General features: G+C 49.4%; 1 protein-coding gene across 1 annotated transcript; it reads right to left on the reverse strand.

The window, feature by feature from the left end:
* Positions 1-11,934: 11,934 nt before the first annotated feature.
* GLRX3 (glutaredoxin 3) lies at positions 11,935-26,437 on the reverse strand. The gene is made up of 11 exons (XM_048311652.1): positions 26,306-26,437; positions 22,394-22,502; positions 20,172-20,246; positions 19,389-19,590; positions 17,122-17,294; positions 16,960-17,021; positions 15,289-15,346; positions 14,760-14,812; positions 13,942-13,981; positions 13,756-13,848; positions 11,935-12,187 (listed from the first exon to the last, which is right to left on the reverse strand). Exons 1-11 carry the CDS (start codon positions 26,371-26,373, stop codon positions 12,137-12,139), a joined length of 984 nt encoding a protein of 327 aa, XP_048167609.1. The 5' UTR covers positions 26,374-26,437; the 3' UTR covers positions 11,935-12,136.
* Between the last annotated feature and the right edge of the window lie 10 nt (positions 26,438-26,447).

A 26,447-nucleotide genomic window follows, 5' to 3' on the forward strand; every position in this document is an offset into this window, starting at 1 on the left:
AGTTGTTTTTTGTATTTTCGTGGCTTCACAGCAACTGTATTTTTTACCAAAAAAAAAAAAAAAAAAAAAAAGAAGAAGACAAAGCATATAAAGATAATTTCTCTGTAAAATGCATTTTAATGCATCACTGCACATTTTCTTAAAGTCGTTTTTTTGGGACTAAAGATGTGTGGTAGCAAAGTTATTTGTGATCAGACTCGGCACGGTGCAAAGCCTGAGTAGACCTGCAGGTAATAAAACAGAAACAAAAATATTTAAAGCAGACGCTCCCAAACCAGGCTGCTCCCAGAAATGAGCTTTGTGGGATGTCTACAGGAAAGAAAAAAAAATAAAAAACAAATTAAAACTTGGGATGACAGTTTAAATGTATTCTCCCTTCACCCTGTGGTACGAGGGATGAAATCCAACAATACATCCCTGTGCTACAGCTGGAGGTGCCCAAATCTGCCCCCAGCTGTGCAGGCTTGGACCAGGCCCTGCTGAACCACTGAACACGCTCAAATTTCATTTGGGCTGGGCACAAGGATGAACACAAAGTTAATTTGGGCTGAACACCCTGGAAAGGGGCAGGGAATCGCCAGGAGGCCAAACCAGGCAGCGGGAAGAGAGGGATGCCCAGGAAAACCCACCTGAGCATGAGGAAAAACTTCTTTATTTGTGGGCAGCCTGTGCCAGGGCCTGCCCACCCTCCCAGGGAACAATTCCTTCCCAAAATCCCATCCAGCCCTGCCCTCTGACCTGGCAGCCCTGCACCAATTCATTCCCAAGGCCCTGGGAAAGACAAGTGTCCTGACCTGGGAGAACACAAAGAAAGCCTCCCATGGAAAACTGAGATTTTCCTCTCAGCACTGAGCCCAGCCCAGCCTGACAACTCTATCAGATCCCATTCCTGCTGGAAATCTTATTCCAGAGATAGAAATCGGGATTTTGCAAAGCTCTTGGGAAGGAAAAATTGGGAGATGCTGGAACTTAAAATGCTGCCCATAAAAGGGGGGAAAATAAGTTTGGAGCTGGGAGATGCTCTAAGCCCAGCCTGGCTTTCTGAGGGAAGCAAGGAAATAAAAAGCTGGATGGAATAAACAGCTTCTGGGCTTGGAACAGGGAATTATTTTGAGGAAAAGCATGGGTAAGGCTGGAAGTTATGTTTTCCTCTGGAAACATCAGGCAGCAGCTGCTGCTGTGGAAGGATGAAGGGTCCAGGAGTGGAGCAGCCTCAGCTTCCCGTGGTGGGACTTGTGTGTCACTGCTGTGGAACAGGAGTCTGGGAAAATGGGATAAGGGAAAATGTGGGGAACTGGGAGAAAGTGGGGGAAAAGGGGATGGAAATAGGGAAATAAAGGTGGGGGAATAAAGGAAGTAAATAATGAGAGAGAAAAGGGGAAAAGGGGGAGGAATGGGGAAATAAAGGAGGGGGAAGGGAGATAAAGGGAGGAAGGGAAAAAGGGGGGGAAGGGGGAAAAAGAAAGGAAAAGAGGAGGGAAAGAGGAAGGAAAGAGGAGGGAAATAATTTCATATTGATCCAAGGAATTAATAGAAAAGTAGATCTTAAAAATTTGGGAGGGAAAAAATACATCAGTGGTAACTCATCAAATTCAGGGATTAAATTAAAAGGGGACAGGGGCTCTGGTCTGTGTCACTCAGCTCCTGTCCCCAGGGCTGGGTGCCAGAGGTATGGAATTTTTGGTGAAACAGGACTTCAGCCTCCCTGGGGAAATCCAGGCTCCACAGGAACATTTTGTGAAGGGGCTGCAGCCCAGGGGGAGTTGTCAGCACCATGAGGTGAGGTAGGAAAAGGTTGGGATCTGAGCATGAGCAATATCCCTACACACAACTGAGGGTAATGACCCCAAACTCCAGCCCCAGGAAGCGCCTTTATTTCCCAAGGAATTTTTGTATTGTTTTTGTTGTTATTATGAAGCTGCAGCAGGGAAAATAGAGTTCCATCCAAAGCAGGATTTTCATTAAATTCACTGGTGCAATTCCTTTGTAGTGCTTGGAGCTAAACCCAGCAAATAGCCAGGGAGGGAAGGACTTTAAAGACATTAAAGGCATTTCCATGAATTCCAGAATCCTACAATTGCTGGGGTTGGAAAACCCCTCCAAAATCATCGAGCCCAACCCTTCCAGGGCACTGCCAAGGCCACATCCAAAGGCTTTTGAATCCCCCAGGGATGGGGATCCCAGCACTGCCCTGGGCAGCTGTGCCAGGGCTGGAAGACCCTTTCCAGGAGGAAGTTTTCCAGGCTGATCCATGGGCAGGAGGTGGAAGGTCTGCACCCGGATTCTGACAGAATCCCTGGGAATACTGAGGCCTGCGCTGGGTGTCACCGAGCACTCCGCAAGCCCCACGTTTATTACAAGCCCTGTAATTTCCTGGGATATTGTGTTTTCCTCTGGCTACAGCCAGGCCTGCTACATGAACCAATTTGTCCCTCGGAGCATTAATTGTTTAACATCAGATCTTAACGAGCTTTCAGCATCAAACCCAGCAGAGTTCTGCCCCCAGCAGAAATATCATTTACAGGAAATGCTCAGTGCCAGGAGCCAACTCTGAGGACTGAAATTGTGTTTCCTTCAGCCAGTAATTTCCTGAGCTCTCTGAACACGGGGCACGAGGGGATTTTTGTCATTTTCTGCTGCTTTTTGCTGTGCTTGGCCAAAGCCCTGACATCTCCCACCTGGGCAGAGACGTGGCCCTGCTCCCTGCACCAACAGCACCTCCAAGCTGGAATTACATCCCAACTGCTCCTCTGCACATGCACCAAACTCTTTCAGGCATTTCAAGTCATCTAAAATCTGAATTAAACCCTCTGCTTCACCTGGAAGTTCTCCTGGCTGGGCAAGGGCAGGTCACCGCACAGGATTGCAGCCAAGTGTTGGATTGGTGAAATACAGCTCCACATTCCTTAGAGGGGAAAACCAAACAATGCACAGCAACATTTTAAAGGTCTTTTCCAACCCTAAAGACTCCGTGATTCTAACACCTTTTGAGGTGTCAAGCTACTGAAACAGCAGCTTTCATAGAATTCCAAATGGTTTGGGTGGAAGGGACCTCAAAGCCCACCCAGTGCCAGCCCTGCCATGGCAGGGACACCTCCCACTGTGCCAGGCTGCTCCCAGCCCCAATGTCCAGCCTGGCCTTGGGCACTGCCAGGGATCCAGGGGCAGCCCCAGCTGCTCTGGGCACCCTGTGCCAGGGCCTGCCCACCCTCCCAGGGAACAATTCCTTCCCAATATCCCATCTAAACTTACTCAGTTTGAAGCTCTCCCCCTTTCCATCCAAAAGCCCTGGAAAGCCCAAGGTGACCCAGGAATGGCCACGGCATTGGAGGTCTGGGATAAACCCTGATTTAATCCCAGAGGGAATCAGGATACTGGTGTCACACGACAGCAATCCCTGTGTTCCAGCCTCATGCTCCTATTCCACATTTTGCTGCCCCCAAAGGACTGTTGTGGCTTATTTACACTTTCAAAATGAAGGTGGAGGTTTCACTAATAGAAACCACATCCTTCCCTCCCATCTTGATGTTTCTCTTTCCCTGTTCTCCCTCAGCATTCCAGCTGCTTCCACATGCAGACCCAGATCTTCCCTGGAGCTGGGAAAAACTTTTCAGGTGCAGCTCTTTCATTTGGCAAAAACCATTTGGGGCAGGCAAAGCTGTTTAAAAATTCAAATGAGGTTTTCAAATGGTTTTTAGCTCAGGAATTCAGAAACATTTCCTGAAACACAGAAGTTGGTTCTCAGAGAGACTGGAAATGAATTCCAGATGAAAGTAAAACGAGGAGAAAAAAGACCCCTTTTAACACAAAACATGTTTTGAAAATTACCATTTCAGGGCATGAATTTGTGTTGTATTTGATCTGAAGTTAATGAGGTCGGCTCAGGTATCCAGCTGTCACAGAGTCATGGAATCCCAGGATCATTCAGGCTGGAAAACAATTCCAGGGTCACCGAGTCCAAGCTGTGCCCCATCCCCACCTTGTCCCCAGCCCAGAGCCCTGAGTGCCACCTCCAGGAATTCCCTGGACACCTCCAGGGATGGGCACTCCAAACCTCCCTGGGCAGCTGGGCCAGGCCTGGACAGCCCTTTTTGGATAGAAATTTGCCCCAATATCCACCCTGAGCCTCCCCTGGCCCAGCCTGAGGCCGTTCCCTCTCCTCCTGGCCCTGTTCCCTGCCAGCAGAGCCCGACCCCCCCGGCTGCCCCCTCCTGTCAGGGACTTGTGCAGAGCCACAAGGTCCCCCCTGAGCCTCCTTTGCTCCAGGCTGAGCCCCTTTCCAGCTCCCTCAGCCGCTCCTGGGGCTCCGGCCCCTTCCCAGCTCCGTTCCCTTCCCTGGACATGCTCCAGCCCCTCCAGGGCTCTCTGGCCATGAGGGGCCAGAGCTGGACACAGCCCTGGGGGGCCTCAGCACAGGGGACGGGCCGTGCCCTGCTCCTGGCACCAGGGGATTTTTGATACAAACCAAAACACTCCTGAACAAAGCCCCCAGTTCTGTCTCTGCACCATCCCCACTGAGCAGCTGCTTTATCACAGCAAGGTGGGGACAGAAGAGATGTCAAGGAGCTGGTGGAGGTTTCTCACCCAGATTTTCACCCTGTCAGCACATCAGCCACAGGGAGCCCAGAATAGCTCAGGGAGCTGCTCTCCCTCAGGAACAGCCACCCCTGCACATGGGCTCCTGCTGTGTTTTCCAGCAGCACCTTTGAAAGATTCCAAAGACCCCAAAAATGCATTCCATGCTCATGCTGCCAGCCTCTGCAGTGCCCATACACCAGCTAAAGACACGGATCTGTTTTAGACAATTCCTGCACTGTTCAGCATCAGGAATATTGCCCAAATCTCTGTTCAATTCTTTCAGGCATCATCCACATTTCACAGAATCCCAGAATGGTTTGGGGTGGAAGGGACCTTAGAGATCATCCCACTCCAGCCCTTGCCACGGCAGGGACACCTCCCACTGCCCCAGGGTTCCAGCATTTGGAGCTCCTGGCACCATCCCCTGGATCTGCATTGGTGGTGTCACTGTAAATAAAGGCAGAATGTTCTTCATGGGCAGAGAAAGTGCAAAGAATATTCCATGACAGAGCATTCCCTGCTGCTCTCCGAGCCTTGGATCCAGGGAAGGAGCCTCTCTCAGGAACAAACAGTGGGAACAAAGCCATCCCACGGAGCCGAGAATGGGCATTCGCTGCTGGGATCACCCCATGCCATACACGTCCCTGTGCCTAAATCACAGAATCCCAGGATCACTGGGGTTGGAAAAGCCCTCCCAGCCCATGGAGTCCAGGCTGTGCCCCATCCCCACCTTGTCCCCAGCCCAGAGCCCTGAGTGCCACCTCCAGGAATTCCCTGGACCCCGCCAGGGATGGGCACTCCACCAGCTGGACAGCAGGGACAGCAAACACGGCTGCAAACACAGCCCAGCCCCGGCAGCGGGAAAAGATCCCAAAAAAGATGCCGAAGGGAGATGGCTCGAGGAGCTCCCTCCCTGCTGGAGGCTGGGGCTGGTTCAGCGCTGCTCCAGCTCCAGCCCATTCCCTGCTCTCCCTGTGCATGGACAGCATTCCCAGCGTCGGGAACACGCCCCGTGTCCCGGCAGAACCGCGGCTGACGCGGCTTTTGGAACAAGGACAATGCCAATTCCCGGAGCTGCCTGTGCCACCCCTGTGCCGGCACCGGGAGCGGTTTAGGGCACAGGGGATCAGTGCCAGCCCTGAGGGACCGCTCTGCCAGCCTGGACATCCTTTACGAGGCCCCTGACAAGCCCTGAGCAGCCCGGACACGCAGGCAGAGCCACTCGAGGCAAGGAGCGGCAGAGCTCAGGGCCGATCCCATCCCAAACACCCAATCCCAAGGAAAGGCGGAGGTGAGCTCCGGTGCTTTGGGAGAAGCGTCACTGGTCTAAAGTGCCGGAATTCTCCGGGAGCTCAACACCCTCTGGGCAGCCGGAGGGATTTAGAAGACAAAGCGTTTCAGCGTGGCCGATCCTGTCGTTTTCAGCTCGTTTCGATGGAATCCATCAAGCCAAAGCTTCTGAAGCGGTCGGGGCTGCCTGGTGAGCAGGGGCTGCGGGCTGGGGTTGTTCCTCCCTGCAGAGACCATCGGCCCATTCCAGGGACAGATCGGCGGCTTCTCCTGCTCCATCCCTTGCCACAATAACGCGTTTGAACCGCACACAAGCAAAGCACTGAAGGTAGAAAAAAAACTTTTAAGACGAAAATGTCAATTTTTTTTTCTTCTTCTAAACAGTGAATCTTAAATCTCATCATTTTACAATCTGTCCTGACACGCTGGAGGGTGAAGGATTGAATTCACTTTCAGTTCTCCCACTGAAGAGACCAGAATAAAGGGATTCTATCAAACCCACCCCTCTCCCACCTTCCACTGCCCCAGGCTGCCACAAGCCCCTCCAGCCTGGCCTTGGACACTGCCAGGGATGGGGCAGATCCCTTTCTGCACAGTTTGAAAACCCTGGCAGCCCCTTGGGGCAGAGGATCTCCCTTCCATGGGCCCCCTGCATCCCTCTCTTGGAGTTTCCTACAAGAACTCCCCTCTCAGTTCTCATCCTCAGTAAAAACAGAGATATTATTCCCCAAAGTTGTTTGATAATTGCATTTTCTCATTATCCTCCCATCATCCTGGATGCCAGCACAGTGTCCAAGTTGTTTACACTCGGTGTAAAATTGGCAGAGAATAATCGAGATGCCGTGGCTCATCCCAGAACGAAGCTGCAATTCCATCTCCTGTGACACCGGTATTCCATAATCTGCTTTTTTGGGTGCTCTCAGAGGCTGAGGATGTGCTCAGAATGGTGACACCACTCTGCTGCTGCAAGGATAACACTGGCAAGGGCTTCTCACCACAGCAGCACCACCACAGCACTGCCAGCACAGCCACAGTATCGCATAATTATCGTATTTTGAACAGTCTTCCCAAGAAAGACGGCTACAAACAGCCAGACATTTGACGGACAGGAAATCCTGTGCATCCCTGCATGTTCCCAAAGCCACGAGCACAACTCTTCCTCTGCGCATCCTTCAAAATCATGGAATGCCAGACTGGCTTGGGTTGGAAGGAACCTTCCAGCTCATCACATTCCACCCCCTGCCACAGGCAGGGAGTCTTAAAAAACCACTTTAAAAATGATGTGTACAATCGAATCTCTCCGTTCAGATGTGGAAGGGAAACCCCAGGTGACTTTTTCCCTCTGCAGGTGTAAGAAATCCTTCCCCACCGTGTTCTCCCACACTGTCTCCGGTGGTGATGGCATTAACACGATTTACACGGCGCTGCTGGAAGCTCCCGGACTCCTCTGCTCCTGCCGTGCACAGAAGGCTCCATCTAGCGTCACGCAGGCACATTCCCGGGAAAAGGGAGGAAAGGGGAGGAAAAGGCAGTTGCTAATAATTGCTATGGGTTTTTAAGCTGCCCTGGAAAAACACCTGGATTTTCCTGCCGTGCTTTGCTGTCCACAGCAAGTCCAAAGCTGGTGAAGACCAGATCTTCTATCCTGGCTTGGGACAAGGGCTGGAGGGACAGGACCCAGGGAATGGCTTCCCAGTGCCAGAGGGCAGGGATGGATGGGAGATTGGGCAGGAATTGTTCCCTGGGAGGGTGGGCAGGCCCTGGCACAGGGTGCCCAGAGCAGCTGGGGCTGCCGCTGGATCCCTGGCAGTGCCCAAGGCCAGGCTGGACATTGGGGCTGGGAGCAGCCTGGGACAGTGGGAGGTGTCCCTGCCATGGCAGGGCTGGCACTGGATGGGCTTTGGGGTCCCTCCCACCCAGACCAGTCTGGGATCTTGGGATGGCTCACACATGATCCATGAATTCTGCTGCCATCACTTAATTACCCCAAGATCTGTCACCAACAGTGAACCCAAATGGGAGAGGATTCTGTGCCAGCCTCGGGGTGCAGAGCTGGGCAGCCAGACTGGCACCCCGGCAGTGCCGGGCTCAGCACCCAGCAGAGGGATCGGCCCAGACGCTGAGCAGGCAGAAGTGCCAGGCTGCTTCTGCCAGGGCCCCGAACATCCCCGAGAGCTTGAGTCTTCCTGACAGCTCCAGTCTGCCCAGCAGGAGGATTCCCAGTTTAACCCAAGCCTTTCCAGTGCCAGCAAAGCCTTGGCTCCTGCCCTTCCTTCAGAGGCACCTGGGGCACCCCCGGGGCTTCGGAGCCGCTCCCGGGGAACACTCAGACCAAACAGGAATCAGAGCTGCGATTTGCATTATTGTTATTATTATTATTATTATTATTATTATTATTATTATTCCCAAGCATTTGATCTGAGAAACAGCTGAAAAGTCCAGGTTTGCCTTGTCAACAGCAACCAATGAATTTAAGCGGAAAGTTGAAAAAGAATCCCCAACAAAGCCACATGGGCCAGCTCGCAGTGAGAGCAGGGGGTGCTGAGCCCAGGAGCCCCCTGCCCTGAGACCCCACTCTTGTCCCCCTGTTTTCCACCCATCCCACAGCATTTCCTGCCCCGTGCCCCCCGTTATCCTCCTGTTATCCCACTCTGCAGCATTCCCAGCCTGCATATCCCTCATTATCCCACCCCTCAGCCCCCGTTATCCCCCCATCATCCTGTCCTGCAGCATTCCCAGCTCTCCCCCGTGCCTCGACGCTATCCCATTATCCCACTATCCCTGAGCTGCATCCCCAGCCTCACTATCCCGTTATCCCGGAGCAGCATCCCAGCCCCGCTATCCTGTTATCCCGGAGCAGCATTCCCAGCCCCGTTATCCCGGAGCAGCATTCCCAGCCCCGCTATCCCGTTATCCCGTTATCCCGGAGCAGCATTCCCAGCCCCGTTATCCCGGAGCAGCATTCCCAGCCCCGCTATCCCGTTATCCCGGAGCAGCATTCCCAGCCCCGTTATCCCGGAGCAGCATTCCCAGCCCTGCTATCCCGTTATCCCGGAGCAGCATTCCCAGCCCCGTTATCCCAGAGCAGCATTCCCAGCCCTGCTATCCCGTTATCCCGGAGCAGCATTCCCAGCCCCGTTATCCCAGAGCAGCATTCCCAGCCCTGCTATCCCGTTATCCCGGAGCAGCATTCCCAGCCCCGTTATCCCGGAGCAGCATTCCCAGCCCCGTTATCCCGTTATCCCGGAGCAGCATTCCCAGCCCCGTTATCCCAGAGCAGCATTCCCAGCCCCGCTATCCCGTTATCCCGGAGCAGCATTCCCAGCCCCGTTATCCCGGAGCAGCATTCCCAGCCCCGTTATCCCGTTATCCCGGAGCAGCATCCCAGCCCCGCTATCCCGTTATCCCGTTATCCCGGAGCAGCATTCCCAGCCCCGTTATCCCGGAGCAGCATTCCCAGCCCCGCTATCCCGTTATCCCGGAGCAGCATCCCAGCCCCGTTATCCCGTTATCCCAGAGCAGCATTCCCAGCCCCGCTATCCCGTTATCCCGTTATCCCGGAGCAGCATTCCCAGCCCCGCTATCCCGTTATCCCGGAGCAGCATTCCCAGCCCCGTTATCCCGGAGCAGCATTCCCAGCCCCGCTATCCCGTTATCCCGGAGCAGCATCCCAGCCCCGCTATCCCGTTATCCCGGAGCAGCATTCCCAGCCCCGCTATCCCGGAGCAGCATTCCCAGCCCCGCTATCCCGTTATCCCGGAGCAGCATCCCAGCCCCGCTATCCCGTTATCCCGGAGCAGCATTCCCAGCCCCGCTATCCCGTTATCCCGTTATCCCGGAGCAGCATTCCCAGCCCCGCTATCCCGTTATCCCGGAGCAGCATCCCAGCCCCGTTATCCCGTTATCCCGGAGCAGCATTCCCAGCCCCGCTATCCCGTTATCCCAGAGCAGCATTCCCAGCCCCGCTATCCCGTTATCCCGGAGCAGCATTCCCAGCCCCGCTATCCCGTTATCCCGTTATCCCGGAGCAGCATCCCAGCCCCGTTATCCCGTTATCCCGGAGCAGCATTCCCAGCCCCGCTATCCCGTTATCCCGGAGCAGCATCCCAGCCCCGTTATCCCGTTATCCCGGAGCAGCATTCCCAGCCCCGCTATCCCGTTATCCCAGAGCAGCATTCCCAGCCCCGCTATCCCGCTCCGCGGTGCGCAGCGCCGCCCCGTGGCCATCCCGGTACTGCGGCCGGCAGGAAAAACCCCAGGACTGAGGTTTTTCCCCCAATCCCGGACTCTGCACCCAAACCCTGATGTCCAGCACACTCCAGCAAAAAAGGAACATCTTCAGCACCGTGAAAGCTCAGGATCTCACTCACATCTCCTGCAGAACTCCAGCTCCAGTGCCTTTTTTCCCTTTGGAGCAAAACACTTTCCCTGGGATGTGCCCCAGCACAGCTCCCCAGGGACAGCCCCTGCCCGCGATGCCCAAACTGTTCCATTTGCCAGAGCAGCCCAGAGCTCAGCCTGCAGGGCTGGGCCATGGGCAGGGACTGGGAGAGCTCCAAGGATTGGCAGGAGCCAAGGACACCTGGAAAGGCGAGAGGAGAAGCAGCTCCTGCCCTGGAACAGGGACCAAGCACGGAATTCCCACCTCAGCATCCCTCAGCCCACGAATCTCCTCATCACCCCACCAGAGGTGCCAGCAAACCACACCCCACTGCCTCTTCCAGCCAAACTGATCCTCCTGCTGCTCCAATCCCTGCCAGAGGCAGTGGGAAAACCTCTTCCTGTAGAAATTTATCCCAGGCTGCTCCAAGCCTCATCCAGCCTGGCCTTGGGCACTGCCAGGGATCCAGGGGCAGCCCCAGCTGCTCTGGGCACCCTGTGCCAGGGCCTGCCCACCCTCCCAGCCAGGAATTTCCTCCCAGTATCCAATATTGGAATAAATAAAAACGTAAATTGTCAGGAATCAACTGTTATTCCCTGCTGCTCTGCTGCACGTCTATAAATCCATTAACAGGACTCCATAAACCCCAACCAAATTCCACTACACTGAATTCTGAAGGAAAACTAAATAGCATTTGGTATTTAGGATTTAATTAAAGCTTCTAACTCCTAATTTCACCACAGGGATGCTATGCTTTGCTATAATAAATTATTTTTTTCCTACTGACAACTACCTGAATGCATTTGCAATTCACTTAAGAGGATTAATTAAGGCTTGTTTTCATGACAAGGATATTTTTTTTTAGAGCAATTAAAATTGGGTTTAAAGTTATAATATGTATTTGATAGCAATTACTAAAACTAATCCTAGAAAATTAAATATCCATCACCAGGAATCCTCTGACACATGTAGAACCTGCTTCCCTGCAACCAACCTTTCCCAGGCTGGGATAAGCCTCAGCACCAGTTTTGGTTCAGGCTTTAAGACTTGGATCATATTTAGAATTTAAAGAACAAAGCCCCAGATTTGCTCCCCAAACCTCCTAAAGCTGCTGCCTAAAGGTCTGCACCTCGCTCAGGCCTCTTTTTCCAGGCACACTTGGAAAAGTCAGTCCTGGCCCCTCCTAACAAGGATCAACTCCTTCCAGGAGTTTCTGGCCTTGGAATTAACCCAGACTCAGGTGCTGAAACCACGACTGAACCCAAATAAAATCCCCTGGATCTGGGAGTGAAGGGTCCCTGGATCAGGCCAGAAAACCCTTCCAAGTCCCTGAAGGATCCCTGAGGATTCACCAGCACTGCTGGCTGCACTTGCACCACCACGTAAACATTCCCAAAGCCCTGCTCAGACAGGCTGAACAGCCCAAAGCAGCAATTACTGCACCCACTAACGAGGCTGCCGAGGCCAGAGCTGCAGCTCATTGAAAGCTCCCGAGAGCTGCGCTGGCTGAAGCTTTCAGAAGTGCTTTTCTTGTTCACTAGCCATGGAAACAATTAAGAGGGGCAGGAAATGACGATGCTCCGTTAATATTCCCTTAATGAGCCCAAAAAACCCAAGGTGCAATTTAGCCTTAAATAATTCTGGGGTGGACAGGGGTGCAAATAATGAAGTCCCAACACCCAAAATCCTGGAGCACCGAATTTTAATTGACCTTTTTGTGTCTCCAGTGAAACTTCTTTTCATACAGGTAAAATACACAGAATATTGATCATTTCCTGTCTATTTTCACTCCTGATGCTCCTCAGGGCTGAAGCTGTCTGTGGCTCCAGGAGAATCTCTAACTGGATGTTGTTCCAGGGATTTCTCTTCTCACTGATGTCCTTCCCATTAATTCTCTCCCTTCAGCACAGGCAGCAATTCCCCACTTTCCTTCAGCTCCTGAAAGACAGAAACGTGGCAGTTATGGACTTTTTGGGATTATCCAACGGGATTCCACCAGGGAATGCTGGCGGATAAGGGAATACTCCCTGGCAGGCATGGAATGCATTGATGCCTCACTAGGGGTCCCTCTTGGCCAACACACTGAGGTTTGTTTTGTATTTAAATTCTGGTTTGGGTGCATTTAGTAAAAGGGACAAAATGTTTAAGGGACAAACACACGTGGGAAGCACTGGTTGGTACCAGCCTGGAGCTCCTCCCAGGTGTAACTCCGTATTTCAGGCACCCACCAAACTTTCCAGCACCCAAAAGGCCTCCCCCAAAGGACAAAACGCCACCCATGGATGGATTTTGTTCCTCCCTCCCATTAAACCCAACAAGACAATAAAATGTCCTCGGGATTCTGAGCAGGAGGTGCCTGCCCAGTGATCCTGGAGACTGAAATTCAAATTACAGGGCTGGTAACTTGTGAAGAACACCCGGAAACACTGGGAAACCAACATGGAATATTCTGCTTTTCCCACATCTCAGGAGAAACAACTCTCTGCATTTTTACGCTGCATTAAAAAATGAAATTTAAACCACATTCACCCTCCCATACAAGTCAGTGTGAATTAAAACAGCCCAAGGATGCAAACAGAGAAATTCCATTTAAATACCAGTGAGAAAAGGATTTTACAGCATCTCACAATGCCCAAGACTCCTCTTCCTGAGCACTGAAAAAGCCCCCACGCTTCTTAAATTATAGAGATTAATTTTATTTATTTAACCCCCACACTTCTTAAATAAATAAAATTAATATAAATTAATCTATATAACTTAAGCAATATTAATTTATATAATTGAAGCAATCCCTACACTTGTTAAATAAACAGAATTAATCTATATACTTTAAGTGAAGTTAATCTATAGAAATAAAATTAATCTACATAGTTTAAGTAAAATTAATCTTTATAAATAAAATTAATCCCTATAATCAAAGCTATCCCTACACTTGTTAAATAAATAAAATTAATCTATATAAGTAAAATAATTTATAGAAATAAAATCAATCTATATAACTGAATTAAAATTAATCTATATAAATAAAATTAATCTATGTAATTGAAGCAATCCTTACACTTCCTAAATAAATCAAATGAATATCTATGATTTAAGTAGCACCAGTATTTTTTAGAATGAAATGAGGTTTATTGATTGAGCCTTCCCAGGAGTCCCAGAGTCTGAGGAATTGGCTCCAAACCATCGAGGCAGGAATGGGCTCAGGAGGATTTGGGAACTCTGGGGCTGCTCCAACAACTCCAATGAGGTTTCCTTTCTCCCAGGAATGTCTGCTGGGAAAAGCCCCACCCACCTGGCTGGGAAAAAGCAACATCAGGAGCGAAATTAAGGAAGAGAAAAGTGCAAAAAAAGGGGTAAAAATGGGCTTTTCCCAGTCACTGACTGGAGATTTAAAGCTCCTTTCCCTGGAAAAGCATCCAGGGTCAGGATTTGCAGGAATTCTGTGAGAGACAGGCAGAAAAATTCCCAGAAATGGACATTTTATTGCAGATCAATCCAACTCCTACCTTCACAATGTCCAGCCCCCCAACCAGCTCCCCCTTCACGTACAGCTGGGGGTACGTGGGCCAGTTGGAAAAGGATTTGAGGCCTTGTCGCACCTAAAAAAAATCATGGGAATTGGGAATGGGGAATTTCAGCTCTGGAAAAGGCAGCAGGGAAATGAATCCGCAGGGATGGAGAGGTTCTGTTACCTCCTCGTCCTCCAGGATGTCAAATGTCTCGTAATCCACGCTGGGGAAAGGGAAAACATTCATTATTCACCCTGGAGTTGTGAAGAAATGCTCGAAAAACCCCAAATCCCTCAAAATTCGCAAAGAAACGCCTCAAAATTCTCAAAAACCCCACTTTAAAATAGTCAGAAAACACCTCAAAATTCAAAAAACCCCGTCAAAGTTCTTAAAAAACCCTCAAAATCCTCAAGAACTCTCAAGAATCCCTCAAAATTCTAATAAAAACCTCACAGGTTGTAAAAGTCAAACCCCCTCAAAATCCTCAAAGAAACTCTCAAAATTCTCACAAAAATTGCTCAAAAGTTTTCAAAAAGCCCTCAAAAATCTCTCAAAGTTAGAGTAAAAGCCCTCCAAATTCTCAAAAAAAATGCTCAAAACCCCTCAAACTCCCACAAAGAGACCCCAAAATTCTTGAAAAATCATTTAAAATTCTTCAAAAAATCCCTTCCAAATTCTCACAAAAAATGCTCCAAAGTTTTCAAAAAGCCCTCAAAAAATCTCAGAATTCTAATAAAACCCCTCAGAATTCTCAAGGTCTCCTCAAAAGTCTCAAAAGAACCCCCTTAAAATTCTTGAAAGAACCCTCAACATTCTCAAAAAACCCCTCAACAATCTCAAAAAAAACCCCATTAAAATTCTCAGAAAAGCCCTCAACTGCTTCAAATCCTCTTTAAAAATAGAAACTTACACTTGGGGAACGATGCCACTCATATTTTCTAAACTCTTGGTTTATAAAATGCAGTTTTTAAGCCCAAACTCAGTCAAGCCCAGTTACCTACCCAGTGTTATTCATGATTTCTATGATTTGCTTGCTGAAGCCACATTTTGCCACCTAAAATGTAAAGCACCCATGTTAAAATGTCTCTGCTTTATTTAATCCATGGAATTCCAGCCACACTACAGCAATTCCCAGTTTATTGCTGGATCAGCCACTCCTTCATCTCTTCTTCATCCTTCACCTCCTGCCCTTTACGGATTTAGGGAATAAATGTGCTTTATTTTGAGGCATCACTGCCTTGTATTCACCACGATAATAAACTACAGCTAATAAACAAGTGCAGTAGCTCCCAATTCCGATTAATTAATAATTAATATTTAATAATTAATAATTAACATCCACTGCCAGCTCTTCACAGAAGGACAAAAAACACCCAGCAATTTTTAGATAGTGAATATTCAGCAGTCATAAAAACCAGGGACTGTTCTGTGGTTTATAGAGGCACCAAATAAGAAGTTTCTGGCAGCACTGGTTTGAATTAAGGAGAAACAAGGCAAAAATTCAATATATTCTGTAACACTGCCCATTACCTGTTTGCTTCCCTTCATGAAGAGCATCACAGGAGCTTTGTTTATCAAGGATTTAAGCCTACAGAAACATAAAACAGCTTGGTTATCACCCCACACTTTGTTCTGAGAGGAAAACAAAATGCAGAAGTGGAAAGGAAAAATAGAAGTGATAAAACTCCAAGAATTCCAGGCTGGGATGGGTTGGGAGGGACCTTACAGAGAATCCCATTCCCAGCAGGAATCCATCTCCCATGGACTAGGCTGGTTAAAAATGTCATTAAAGCTTCACCAAGCTGGGCCAGAGGTGCTGCTGCTCCTTAAAAACACATTTCATGAACAATTTTAACCTATTAAAACCCTTCAGCAAGCAAAGGGCATTTCCTGTTGCCTTCTCTCCCTAAAAAGATTGTGCCAAGCAAGGAACCCTGTCTAAATGGAGTTGCTGCTTGGGCAAGTTTGCAAACTTCCATCAAGAACTGTCCAAAAAGTGTTTAATTCCTAGAGAAACTCCTTAAAAAGCACAGAAATGGGCTAAAAGGCTTTAAAAAAAGAAGTTTTTAAAGGCCACACTGAGCCAGTCTCATCTTTACCTTCAATTTAATCTCTGCAAAAGGCATTACTTGGGTTTATGTCCTCAGTGAAACAATTTAAATGTAAAGTAACCCAAGCCAGAGGACAAATTTGGAAGGAATTAATAAATCCATAGAATTTGGAGTGCTGAGATTATTATCTATCACCATTTTTTAATGGGATTTATTAAATTATTTCTCCACTGCACTGAGCAGGGAGAAGAACCAGGCAGGGAATCCCTCCAGTGACACCAGAATTGGGACGTCTGCGGCAAATAAAGCTGGTAAAAGCTTAAAAAGATCATTTTCCCAGTTATTTTTAAAGAGTAAGTTCTTAAAAGAACACAAGAAGGAATCTATATCTGTATTTCCATCTATATATATATAGATAACATATATAGAAAAATAGAGATATGTAAATATGCAAATAGATATATTCTTGCTATAAATAAAAATTAAACCACAAATATAGGTAGAGATTCTTGGGCCAGAACAGTTTATATTAAGTGTATAAACCCCAGAAAACATTGAACATGATGCCATGAAGATTTTTGCCTTTTCTTTTATACCCCTCTTGTACCTTTTTACAACTTCTGTATTCTCAGTGCTTTGTGCCTGCATTCTTGGGCTTGTTTGTCAGGCTGAGAGACTCAACATCTCAGAAGCTTCGCAGCCAGGGATCAGTGTGCCCCAGAGCCCAAGGTCCTCTCCAGAACACATTCTGTAACCTGAGATAGAACCATCCAGGGGAAGGCTCCTTGGGGAGGGGGGCTCACTCCAGCCTCTCATTGGGGAATCTTTGATAGATCTGCTAATTAGTAACACCTCTAATGTTCTACCCAATGTTGGGGGACGCACACACTCGGCGGGGTGCATTTCGGTGCATATGACCTGGACGTGTGCCCCTAAGGATCCTTAAATAAATACCAAAGTAAAATCCCTTTTTCCCTCCTAACCGTGTATGACTCTTGATTTTAAGACCAGGAAAAGGCATCAGTAACTGCAGGAGTTCTGTACATAAATAAATTCTGGAGGCACTTCTGATAAAGTAGGAATTTATAGAGGTTTCCCCCTATATGAACAAACACAGAAAAAACCTCAAAAATTGCTGTAATTCACCCACCTGTCCTCCAGCTTCTGGGCCTTTGGGCAGATCGTGTCCAGCTCTCCAGATGCCTCGAGTTCCTGGGGGAATTAGGGAGGAAAAACCAACAAGTGAGACGGAAGAAGCGAGAAGACGACATTTCCGGCAACTCAAAAGGGTGAGAAAAGCCCAGACTGTCACCTTGACGATGTCCAGGCCCCCGATGAGCTCCCCAGCCACGTAGAGCTGAGGGTAGGTGGGCCAGTTGGAGAAGGTTTTGAGCCCCTGCCGGACCTCCTCGTCGGAGAAAACATCGAAGCTGCTGAAGGCGACGCCGTGCTGGCTCAGGATCTCCACCAGCTGCCTGCTGAACCCTGCGCAGCCAAACGGGAGCTCAGCGGGACCGGGACACAGCGGCTCCCTCGCGCCTCTGCTCACCCGCCCGCCTAGAAACGCCACTGTGCTCCCCAGCAGGCTCCAAAGAGCTCTGCTCGTTATTCTTTCCCTTATCAACGGCCTCAAACAATGTAAAAGGGCAAAACCCATTTATTGCTGTTCAGGTATTTATTACTGTTTATTTATTTATTGCTGTTCTCACTAGTTTAGCTTAAAAACTTGACTTTTATAGTATTTTCTACTGTTTTACTTTAGGAGCATCCTTCCCTACTTCACCTAAGAGGCAAATTCCTTTTTATTTTTTGAATTTTTTATGTTCTCCTGAGTATTTAATGCTATTTTACTACCCCTGTGACACCTTCACACCATGTTTTGTTTTCCTTTCTGACAGATTTTCATAGCAACACTCTCAGCAGGATATTAAGCACTGAATATTCTGATTTTACAACCAGATTTTATGTGTTTACAAGTGGCCAACCTGAGGAGAAAAGTTTCTCCCTTTTTGTAACTAAGCATCTTTTTCCCCAGGAAAATTGTCACATTATTTGTAAAGAGTTGTAGCTATGAAAATTTTAATATTATTGAATTTAGAGTCATCTTTCTATACCTCCCAGACAACATAATCACATCGTTTGCAGAGAGGATCCAGGAGAATTTGCCCCTAAATCAATATAATAACAAGGTTTTCTATCTTTGCCAGCTTGGCCTGGTTTGCATTCAAACACCTCTGCAACCCTTCCAATTCCCTCAAAGAATTCCACCAAATGCTGTGCAAATGAAAACCTTTACACAAATATTGAATAAAACAGAGAGAGAGGGAGACAATGCTTAAAGGCTTTAATACAGGAATAAAAACCCAAGGTTTAAATGGGGAAAGAATGGAAGTGGCAGCACAGAGCCACGTCTGGTGTCAGCTGTTAGGGTTTGAAATACGGATTTTTACTGCAGTTAACTTAAGGGTGGAACAGCAGCATTTTTAAGTTGCTTTTCCTTCCTTTCCTGCTGCAGTGTGGAGTTCATGTGGAGCCTGGAGAGAAAGAGGATCCTGAAATTCCCCATCACCTGGGAGTTCATCAGCAAACACCTCCAGGCTCAGTGCTGCTGGTTATTCCAGTATCTGAACTCATTCCTGCTGCCAGGAACTGGGGAAGGGGAAAAAACAGCTTTATTTTAGCTGTAGGCAATTCCATGCAAAGCAGGAGGGTGGATTGGGTGGGTTCACTTGGAATAAAGTGTCCCAACACTTCCACAACAAAAGAGCTGGGTGGGATTTCTGCAGGAGTGGCTGGCAAGGAATAATTCAGTTGCTGAAAAAATGGCTGAGGTGAGGTCTGGGTGATCAGAGATTCCACAGCAGCAAAAACACCCTCGATAAATGAGAGTATTGATGAAACAAATAAACAAGAACTACCAAATAAATCCCAGTATGACCAAATAAATGCACTGATACAGCACAACACCTGCAGGAACCACACACAAGTGTCAGCCAGGGCCCAGGCCTTATTCCATGCTCTGCTCAGCTGCCTTTTCCAAGGAAAAAATGCCCAAAACTGCACTGAAATCCCCAAATCTCCCCTGGATAAGGTCCCCTCCACTTGCTGACTGAACTAAGGGCCCCACCAAGTCTTACTTGCATCAAAATAGATAAAAGTCTAAATTATCTTCACCTTTAAGCATTTCCTCTGTAGCAGAAACACAGGGAATTGTGGAATGCTTTGGGTGGGAAGGGACCTTGAAATGCAATCCTGTTCCACCACGGGCAGGGCCAGCTCCCAGCAGCCCAGGCCGCTTCCAAGCCCTGTCCATGCCACGAACAAACACTGAGCTCCACCAGGAAAGCGCCCCAGTCCAGGGATAACATCACCCATCCCATTTTCCTTGGAAAGCCCCTAATCCATGAGTTCATTCCCACGACTGAACTATTGCAACAGCAGCCCTGCAGCTGCCTTGACCACCATGGCAACGCTTCCACGGACGCCGGGGGAGCACGGCCCTGTGGGGACGCGTCCCCCAAGATGGAGCCAACGGGGAAAACACTGCCAAAGCGGCCAGAAATTCCAGGAAATCCTCACCACAGCGGGGTTCTTTGGGAGAGCCTTTCATGAAGAGCATGCAGGGGGCAGCGTTGATGAGCTTCCTGAGGCGGGCATGGAGCTCCTCCTTGGCAGAGCCCCCGGAGCCGGGCACGGGGGCAGTGCCGGCCGCGTGCCGCTGGACCTTCTGCGTCAGCTCCGGCGCGTGGGCCCCGTCCAGCCTGTCCACCTTCTGGGAATTCTGCAGGGAAAAGCCCCAGCCTTCAGCCCACAGCCTGCACTGCGCTGCAACCACAGCAAACCCACCCTGGCAGGCCCAGGTTTTCGGGGAGCGTGCCTATTCCCAGGCTCGCAGCCTTTTAACGGCAGCAAATTTGCCTCTGGAAGTACTTATCAGAGAAAATATGATCAGTGTTATCATCACAGGCAGATAGCACCCAAACACAATTGTTATTTCTATTTCCATTATTTCTATTATTACTGCATTTACTTGGGGTTTTTTCCCAACTACAACACAAAGAAACACTGCTGTAAATTTTTCGACCCAAGTACAACTAAAATAAAAACTATGTATGAATCCTGAAACAATTAAGGAAGCCCTGAAATATTTCATGTAAAGTGCAAAAACCACTTCTATCTCCATTTTTAGGTTCCACTGGATAGACTTCAATCAGTTATAGAAGTGTTTCCTCACTGAGAAAGTTCTTAAGGCTCTGGTAGAGTATTACAAAAGTATTAATATTTAGAGTCCACATGGATTCCATTTTCTCTTAAATCCATTTTCTCTTAAATTCATTTCCTCTTAAATCCACTGCCTCTTACCTTAAAGAACAAGAACGTTGGAACAGAACTAATTTCATATTTTTCAGACACTTCAGGCACAGCCTCAGCTTCCAGCTAAAAACCAAAAAAAAAAAACCCCCAGATTATTTTCATAATCTTCTTTAAAGTTTCACTGTGGGTGTCAATCCTGTCTGGAATGTTTTCCTCAGCATTTTATACATTTAAACAGGATGTGCTGCTGCTGAAGTTTGGGAGACATTTGCATTTAAATGAGACTCTCTGGGCTGGCGTGGCACCCACTGAACCTCCACGGTGTCAAAACAGGTTCAGAGGTTTTTATTTTGTTGCACATTTCAAAAGACGCCCGGAGGCTGCGAATAAAATTTTTGGTGCACTACTGACCTAGTAAATTCTCAATCCTATGCAGCTCCTGCTATATTGGAATCCATAAATCACTGCCCCCAGTTATGTCAGCATCACAGAGGTTCCTCTGTGCCCCCAGCAGTCCTGGCTGTTTGCTCCACTGCTCTTTGGGGGGCCCTACATCACCCCTGACACCTGCAGCCTCCTGCAAATTAGGCAGGAAAAAGGAGGTGTTCCTTCAGCTGATGGCTGCTGAACTTGATTTTTAACTCCTGCAAGGCTGCTGAGTGCCCACCTTGGGATTATTGCTCCCAGTTTCAACGTGTAGAGATTTGCTATGAAAATTTATCTTCGTTGGCTCCGATTTTGAGTTGCCCCAGCTACACGGGCTCTTAATGAACCCACTAATTACAGAGGCAAACCAGGAGCATCAAAACTGAGCCCAAGCCTCCTCCTGTAAATCACCCCTCCAACAGAACCAACTGAGAAACTACAGCTATAAAATGAAAGCTTACATTCAACTGAAATTGAACTGAAAGCTTATTTATAATTGAAAGAGAAGAGGTAACTCCTATTATTGATTCTTTTTCCAGGGGCCAATGATGACTTCCACCTCTAACACTCATTTTCTTTCCCAGTAAAATTTCCTGCTTGGATACTTATGCTCCACCCTGGTGGGGTTCACACAGAACAGATTTAATTTTATATTTCAGGAACTTGCTCTTATTGGCACAGCTTCCCAAAACGTTGTTTTCATATGTTGTGGGATATAAACACACTCATTTCAACCAAACATCTGAGGAGGTAACAGGTTCCTGCCAATTCAAAGACAGGCTGGATATTCTGGAATACAAAAATCCCACAAGGAACTGCCAAAATCAAATATATTCCTCTTGAGGAGCTCCTCCCCCCAAAAATATATCAATAAAATTCACACAAGAATTTTCAGCAGCTTATTTCCTCCAAGCAAGAACACCAGTTAATACTGGGAGAAGAGTGGGGGGAAGGATGTGCCACTATCTTGGTTTTACAGCCCTGGATGACTTTGGAACCTTGTTATTAAAAAAATAAATTACAGCTGAATAATAAAGGTCATAAATAAATAATATATGAATAATAAAAAGGCAACTGAGAGACCTCAGACTTTGTTGGGCTGACTAACAGCTACTAAACTCTAGATAAATTTAAGCATCTTGAATTTCCAGTATGTTGAAAATTAGTCTTTTGAAGCTCTAAGTCATAAAATACCATCAAAATAATTCTGTCCTGTTTTACAAATACCAACTGAGAGGAATCATTAAAAAAAAAAAACCCCACACACACAACCTAAAGGCTGTAAGAAATCAATTTAAAATACTCACACACAGCTGGCTGCTCCATTACTCTCGGCCCTCATCATCCCACAAGTGCCTCATTAAGGAGAGAAATTTGGTTTAAAACCAACAGCATGTGGGTGAGTGAATTCTCTTTTCCTTGCCCCTGGATCTCAGCGGGATGGGCAGAGGGTCTCACAAAGCAGAGTGACAACATTGCAGGGGCTGAATTCACCTTCCTCTCACCTTCCTGAAGGGTCATTTTAGTGCCACAGGAAACCTCTTGGAATCCTGAGATCCAGTAACATCTCCAAGGTTGAGCAGCCTGGGACAGTGGAAGGTGCCCCTGCCCACAGCAGGGCTGGCACTGGGTGGGCTTTAGGGTCCCTTCCCACCCAAAGCATTCCAGGATTCCCTGTGTGAGCCCATCCCTGACGGCAGCAGCACCTCTGGGATAACAGTTGTGAGGCAGCATTTGAACCGTGGGGCCATACAGGCACTCCAAGAGGAACCTCCCCCCTGTTCTGGGATATTTTCCTTCCCCCCAGGCTGTTCCCTGTCCCCAGGGCGCTGCTGTGCCCTCACCTGGACGAAGGTGACCTGGCTGTGCTCCCGGGCCAGCGCTGCCATCACCTCGTTCATCTGCGCGCACTGCGGAGCCCACGGCGCCCAGAAGTGCACAACCACCAGGGACCTGGGGAGACAACAGCACCCCTGGGTGAGACAACAGCACCGCTGGGTGAACAACAGCACCCCTGGGTGAGACAACGGCACCGCTGGGTGAGACAACAGCACCCCTGGGTGAGACAACGGCACCGCTGGGTGAACAACAGCACCCCTGGGTGAGACAACGGCACCGCTGGGTGAGACAACAGCACCCCTGGGTGAGACAACGGCACCCCTGGGTGAGACAACGGCACCGCTGGGTGAGACAACGGCACCGCTGGGTGAACAACAGCACCCCTGGGTGAGACAACGGCACCGCTGGGTGAGACAACGGCACCCCCGGGGTGAGACAACGGCACCGCTGGGTGAGACAACAGCACCCCTGGGTGAGACAACGGCACCGCTGGGTGAGACAACGGCACCGCTGGGTGAGATAACGGCACCCCTGGGTGAGACAACGGCACCGCTGGGTGAACAACAGCACCCCTGGGTGAGACAACGGCACCGCTGGGTGAGACAACAGCACCCCTGGGTGAGACAACGGCACCCCTGGGTGAGACAACGGCACCGCTGGGTGAGACAACGGCACCGCTGGGTGAGACAACGGCACCGCTGGGTGAGACAACGGCACCCCTGGGTGAGACAACAGCACCCCTGGGTGAGACAACGGCACCCCGGGGTGAGACAACGGCACCCCTGGGTGAGACAACGGCACCGCTGGGTGAGACAACGGCACCCCCGGGGTGAGACAACGGCACCCCCGGGGTGAGACAACAGCACCCCGGGGTGAGACAACAGCACCCCGGGGTGAGACAACAGCACCCCGGGGTGAGACAACGGCATCCCGGGGTGAGACAACGGCACCCCCGGGGTGAGACAACGGCACCCCCGGGGTGAGAACTGCCCCAAGCAAAAATAAAGAGGATCACGGAATCCCTGAGGCTGGGAAAGGCCTCCAGGATCGCCGAGTCCAGCCTGTGCCCCATCCCCACCCTGTCCCCAGCCCACAGCACTGAGTGCCACCTCCAGGCCTTCCCTGGACACCTCCAGGGATGGGGACTCCATAAAAAACCCACCCCCACCACCTTCCTGAGATAAAAGACACCTGATGAGTGTAACCAGGACTCTTCCCTTCCCAGGAAACATTCCAAACCCAGCCAGCACTGCTGAGGCAATGCAACGCAAAACACGTCACACTGGGATGTTACTTTTCTGCTTTCATTAGCTCCAGCTTCTTATCCCAGGTTTTCTGGGATGTGTGGGATTGGCTCTACACAGCATTTAAAGGGGAGGAGTCACAGGTGTGAGCAGAAATCCCATCACACTGTACCAGCTCCCCTGGGATTAAACAGCCTGGGATGACAACAGAGACAAGATATTGGAATTTTCAATTCTGTTTTCCACGTTTGCAGAGGTCAAACCCACCAGAGAATGGGAATAAAGAATTAAAGTTACAACGTACCAATGTTAATTTACTTAGAAAAACAGAGAAATCAAGTCACCCATTGCACAGCAGCCACTTAACGTCCTTTATTCCTAAATAATGGAAGTTCATTGTAAATTACAAATTGTGGGCAGCATAACTGGAGCAGTTACTGCCTGTGTGACCTGACCACACACCCTGACTGCTCTCAAATTCATAAAATGGGTTTTCCAATGACATTCTAGAAAATTCTGGCAGAAAAACAACAGAACAACTTTTCTTTTTTCCCCAAGTCCTCAGTTTAACTCAGTGCCCACAGCAGGACACACCTGGCCACTGGGATGGAACTCAGGACAAGCAGAGGATGAATCATCACAGCATCATTTAATCCTCATCCCACCAGAGCCTGGTCCTTCCTTACCAACATCCAGCTGCAGTACATTTAATTTTTATCTTCATGAAGAACGTATTTTAAATTCATTTCCACCATGGGTTTTGGAGTTGTTTTGTTTTTTGAGTTTTTTTTTAATTCATTCACAGAACAATCCAAATTTTGCAACTGAACTGCCCTCTGGGCACTTCAATTTAACCTTAAAAATAGCCAGAGGAATTGAAAACATTAAGAAGGGAAAAATTAAAGAGTTATCAAAATGAAGCATATAAGTAATTCTAAACAAAGCGTTCCCTGCATTCAACCAAGGTTAAAAAAAAAAGCTCTACTATTAAACAGCAGAGGAACAAAAAGGTTAAGACAAATCCCCAATTTCCTCTTTAAATATTAAAATTTACCCTTATTCTACAACACAAACTTACTGATAACTCGATGCAAGAAAACTTAATTTTCTGAAACAAGAAATCCTATGAAATTAAAGTGTAATTAGAAATGCTCTTTCCAAAGGGAGCAGAGGAAGAGTTATCAGAACTATCAACTCATCTTGGGTCCAAGAACATGGATAAAAGAATCAGTTCCTTTAGAGAGAAAGCCAAATCATGTTCTGTGGACAGAGGCAATGAGAAAATTACTGGTGGGGGTTTTTTAAAATCACCTTAAAATACTGTGTTTGTTCCTGAGGCCATTTTCATTTGGCCACGGGAGTTTCCTCTGTAACATCGCTACAGAATAATGCAGCTGAAGGACAATTCCAGGAGGGAAAGTGGAAGTCCTGCAGCAAGTTTGGAAGAAATTTTGTTTCTTTTTCCCAGAACCATCATTTAACAACGTTTCCTCCTGCTGTCTCTAAGAATGTGATGCTGGTGGTTCCACCGCACTTTTAATCAGTAAAACACCTGTAAATCTCTAATTACTGAGGTGGTTACTGCAGCTCCCACAGTTAAACGTGCACATGGAATACTGGAATAAAAACACTGGAATTGTTCCAGGCCAGGTTGGACAGGGCTTGGAGCACCCTGGGATGGTGGAAGGAGTCTCTGGATGAGTTTCAGCTCCCTCCCAGCCTAAACCAGGCTGGGATTACAGGAAAGTAGAGCCCTGTCATTAATTATTAGAGCACAAAACCAGACTAATGAGGAGATGGGCAGGAGATGAATAATCCAGAGCCACTTCCGTGTCAATGAACAACCGAACGCTGCTGCTCCCACTGAAGTGTCCGAGACCGGAGGACGAACAGTCGCAGCTCGCAGGGCAGCTCTGCTTTATAGCATTTTCCAGCCAATTCACCCTTTCGGCCCCAATCTCCCTGCGGCAGGAGCTGCTGCCGGCGGCACCTCCGGCTGCTGCTCCAGGGGAATCCGGCGCTGGGAAGCCCCGAGCCGAAGCCGAGCCCTTGCGCAGTTCGGGGCTCGCTTCGTTCCCATCTGGGGCTTTTTTAATCTTCCCCGTGCAGCTTTCACCGAGCGGGCGGCAGCACCGGCCCCTCCCGAGCTGCGCCGGGAGGGGACCCGGGAGCGGACCCGGGATGGGAACCGGGGAGGGCACGGAGAGACGGGAACCGGGGAGGGCACCGCAGGGATGGGAACCGGGAATGGCACCGCAGGGATGGGAACCCGGGATGGCACCCACGGAGGGGACACCGGGAGGGCACCGCAGGGATGGGAACAGGGAATGGCACCCACGGAGGGGACACCGGGAGGGCACCGCAGGGATGGGAACAGGGAATGGCACCCACGGAGGGGACACCGGGCCGGCACCGCAGGGATGGGAACCGGGAATGGCACCCACGGAGGGGACACTGGGAGGGCACCGAGGGACGGGAACCGGGGAGGGCACCCACGGAGGGGACCTCGGGACGGAAACCCGGGAGGGCACCCACGGAGGGGACCCCCGGATGGCACCGCTGTGACGGCAGCCGGGGATGGCATCCATGGAGCAGACCCGGGGATGGCACCGCAGGGATGGGACCCCCCGGGGAAGGACAAAGGAACGGGACCCCCCCGCCGTCCCCCCCGACCTGTCCGGGCGCTGCAGCAGCTGCTGGAACTGCTCTGCGGAGCCCGCGGCCGCCACCGCGCCCGCCATGGCCCGGCTGAGGGAGGGACGCGGCGCACGCGGTGTCACCGGGAGGCGGTCACGTGGCGCTGCCGGGGTCACGT

Source organism: Corvus hawaiiensis, chromosome 8 (genome assembly GCF_020740725.1).
Source record: "Corvus hawaiiensis isolate bCorHaw1 chromosome 8, bCorHaw1.pri.cur, whole genome shotgun sequence".
Lineage (NCBI taxonomy): Eukaryota > Metazoa > Chordata > Aves > Passeriformes > Corvidae > Corvus > Corvus hawaiiensis.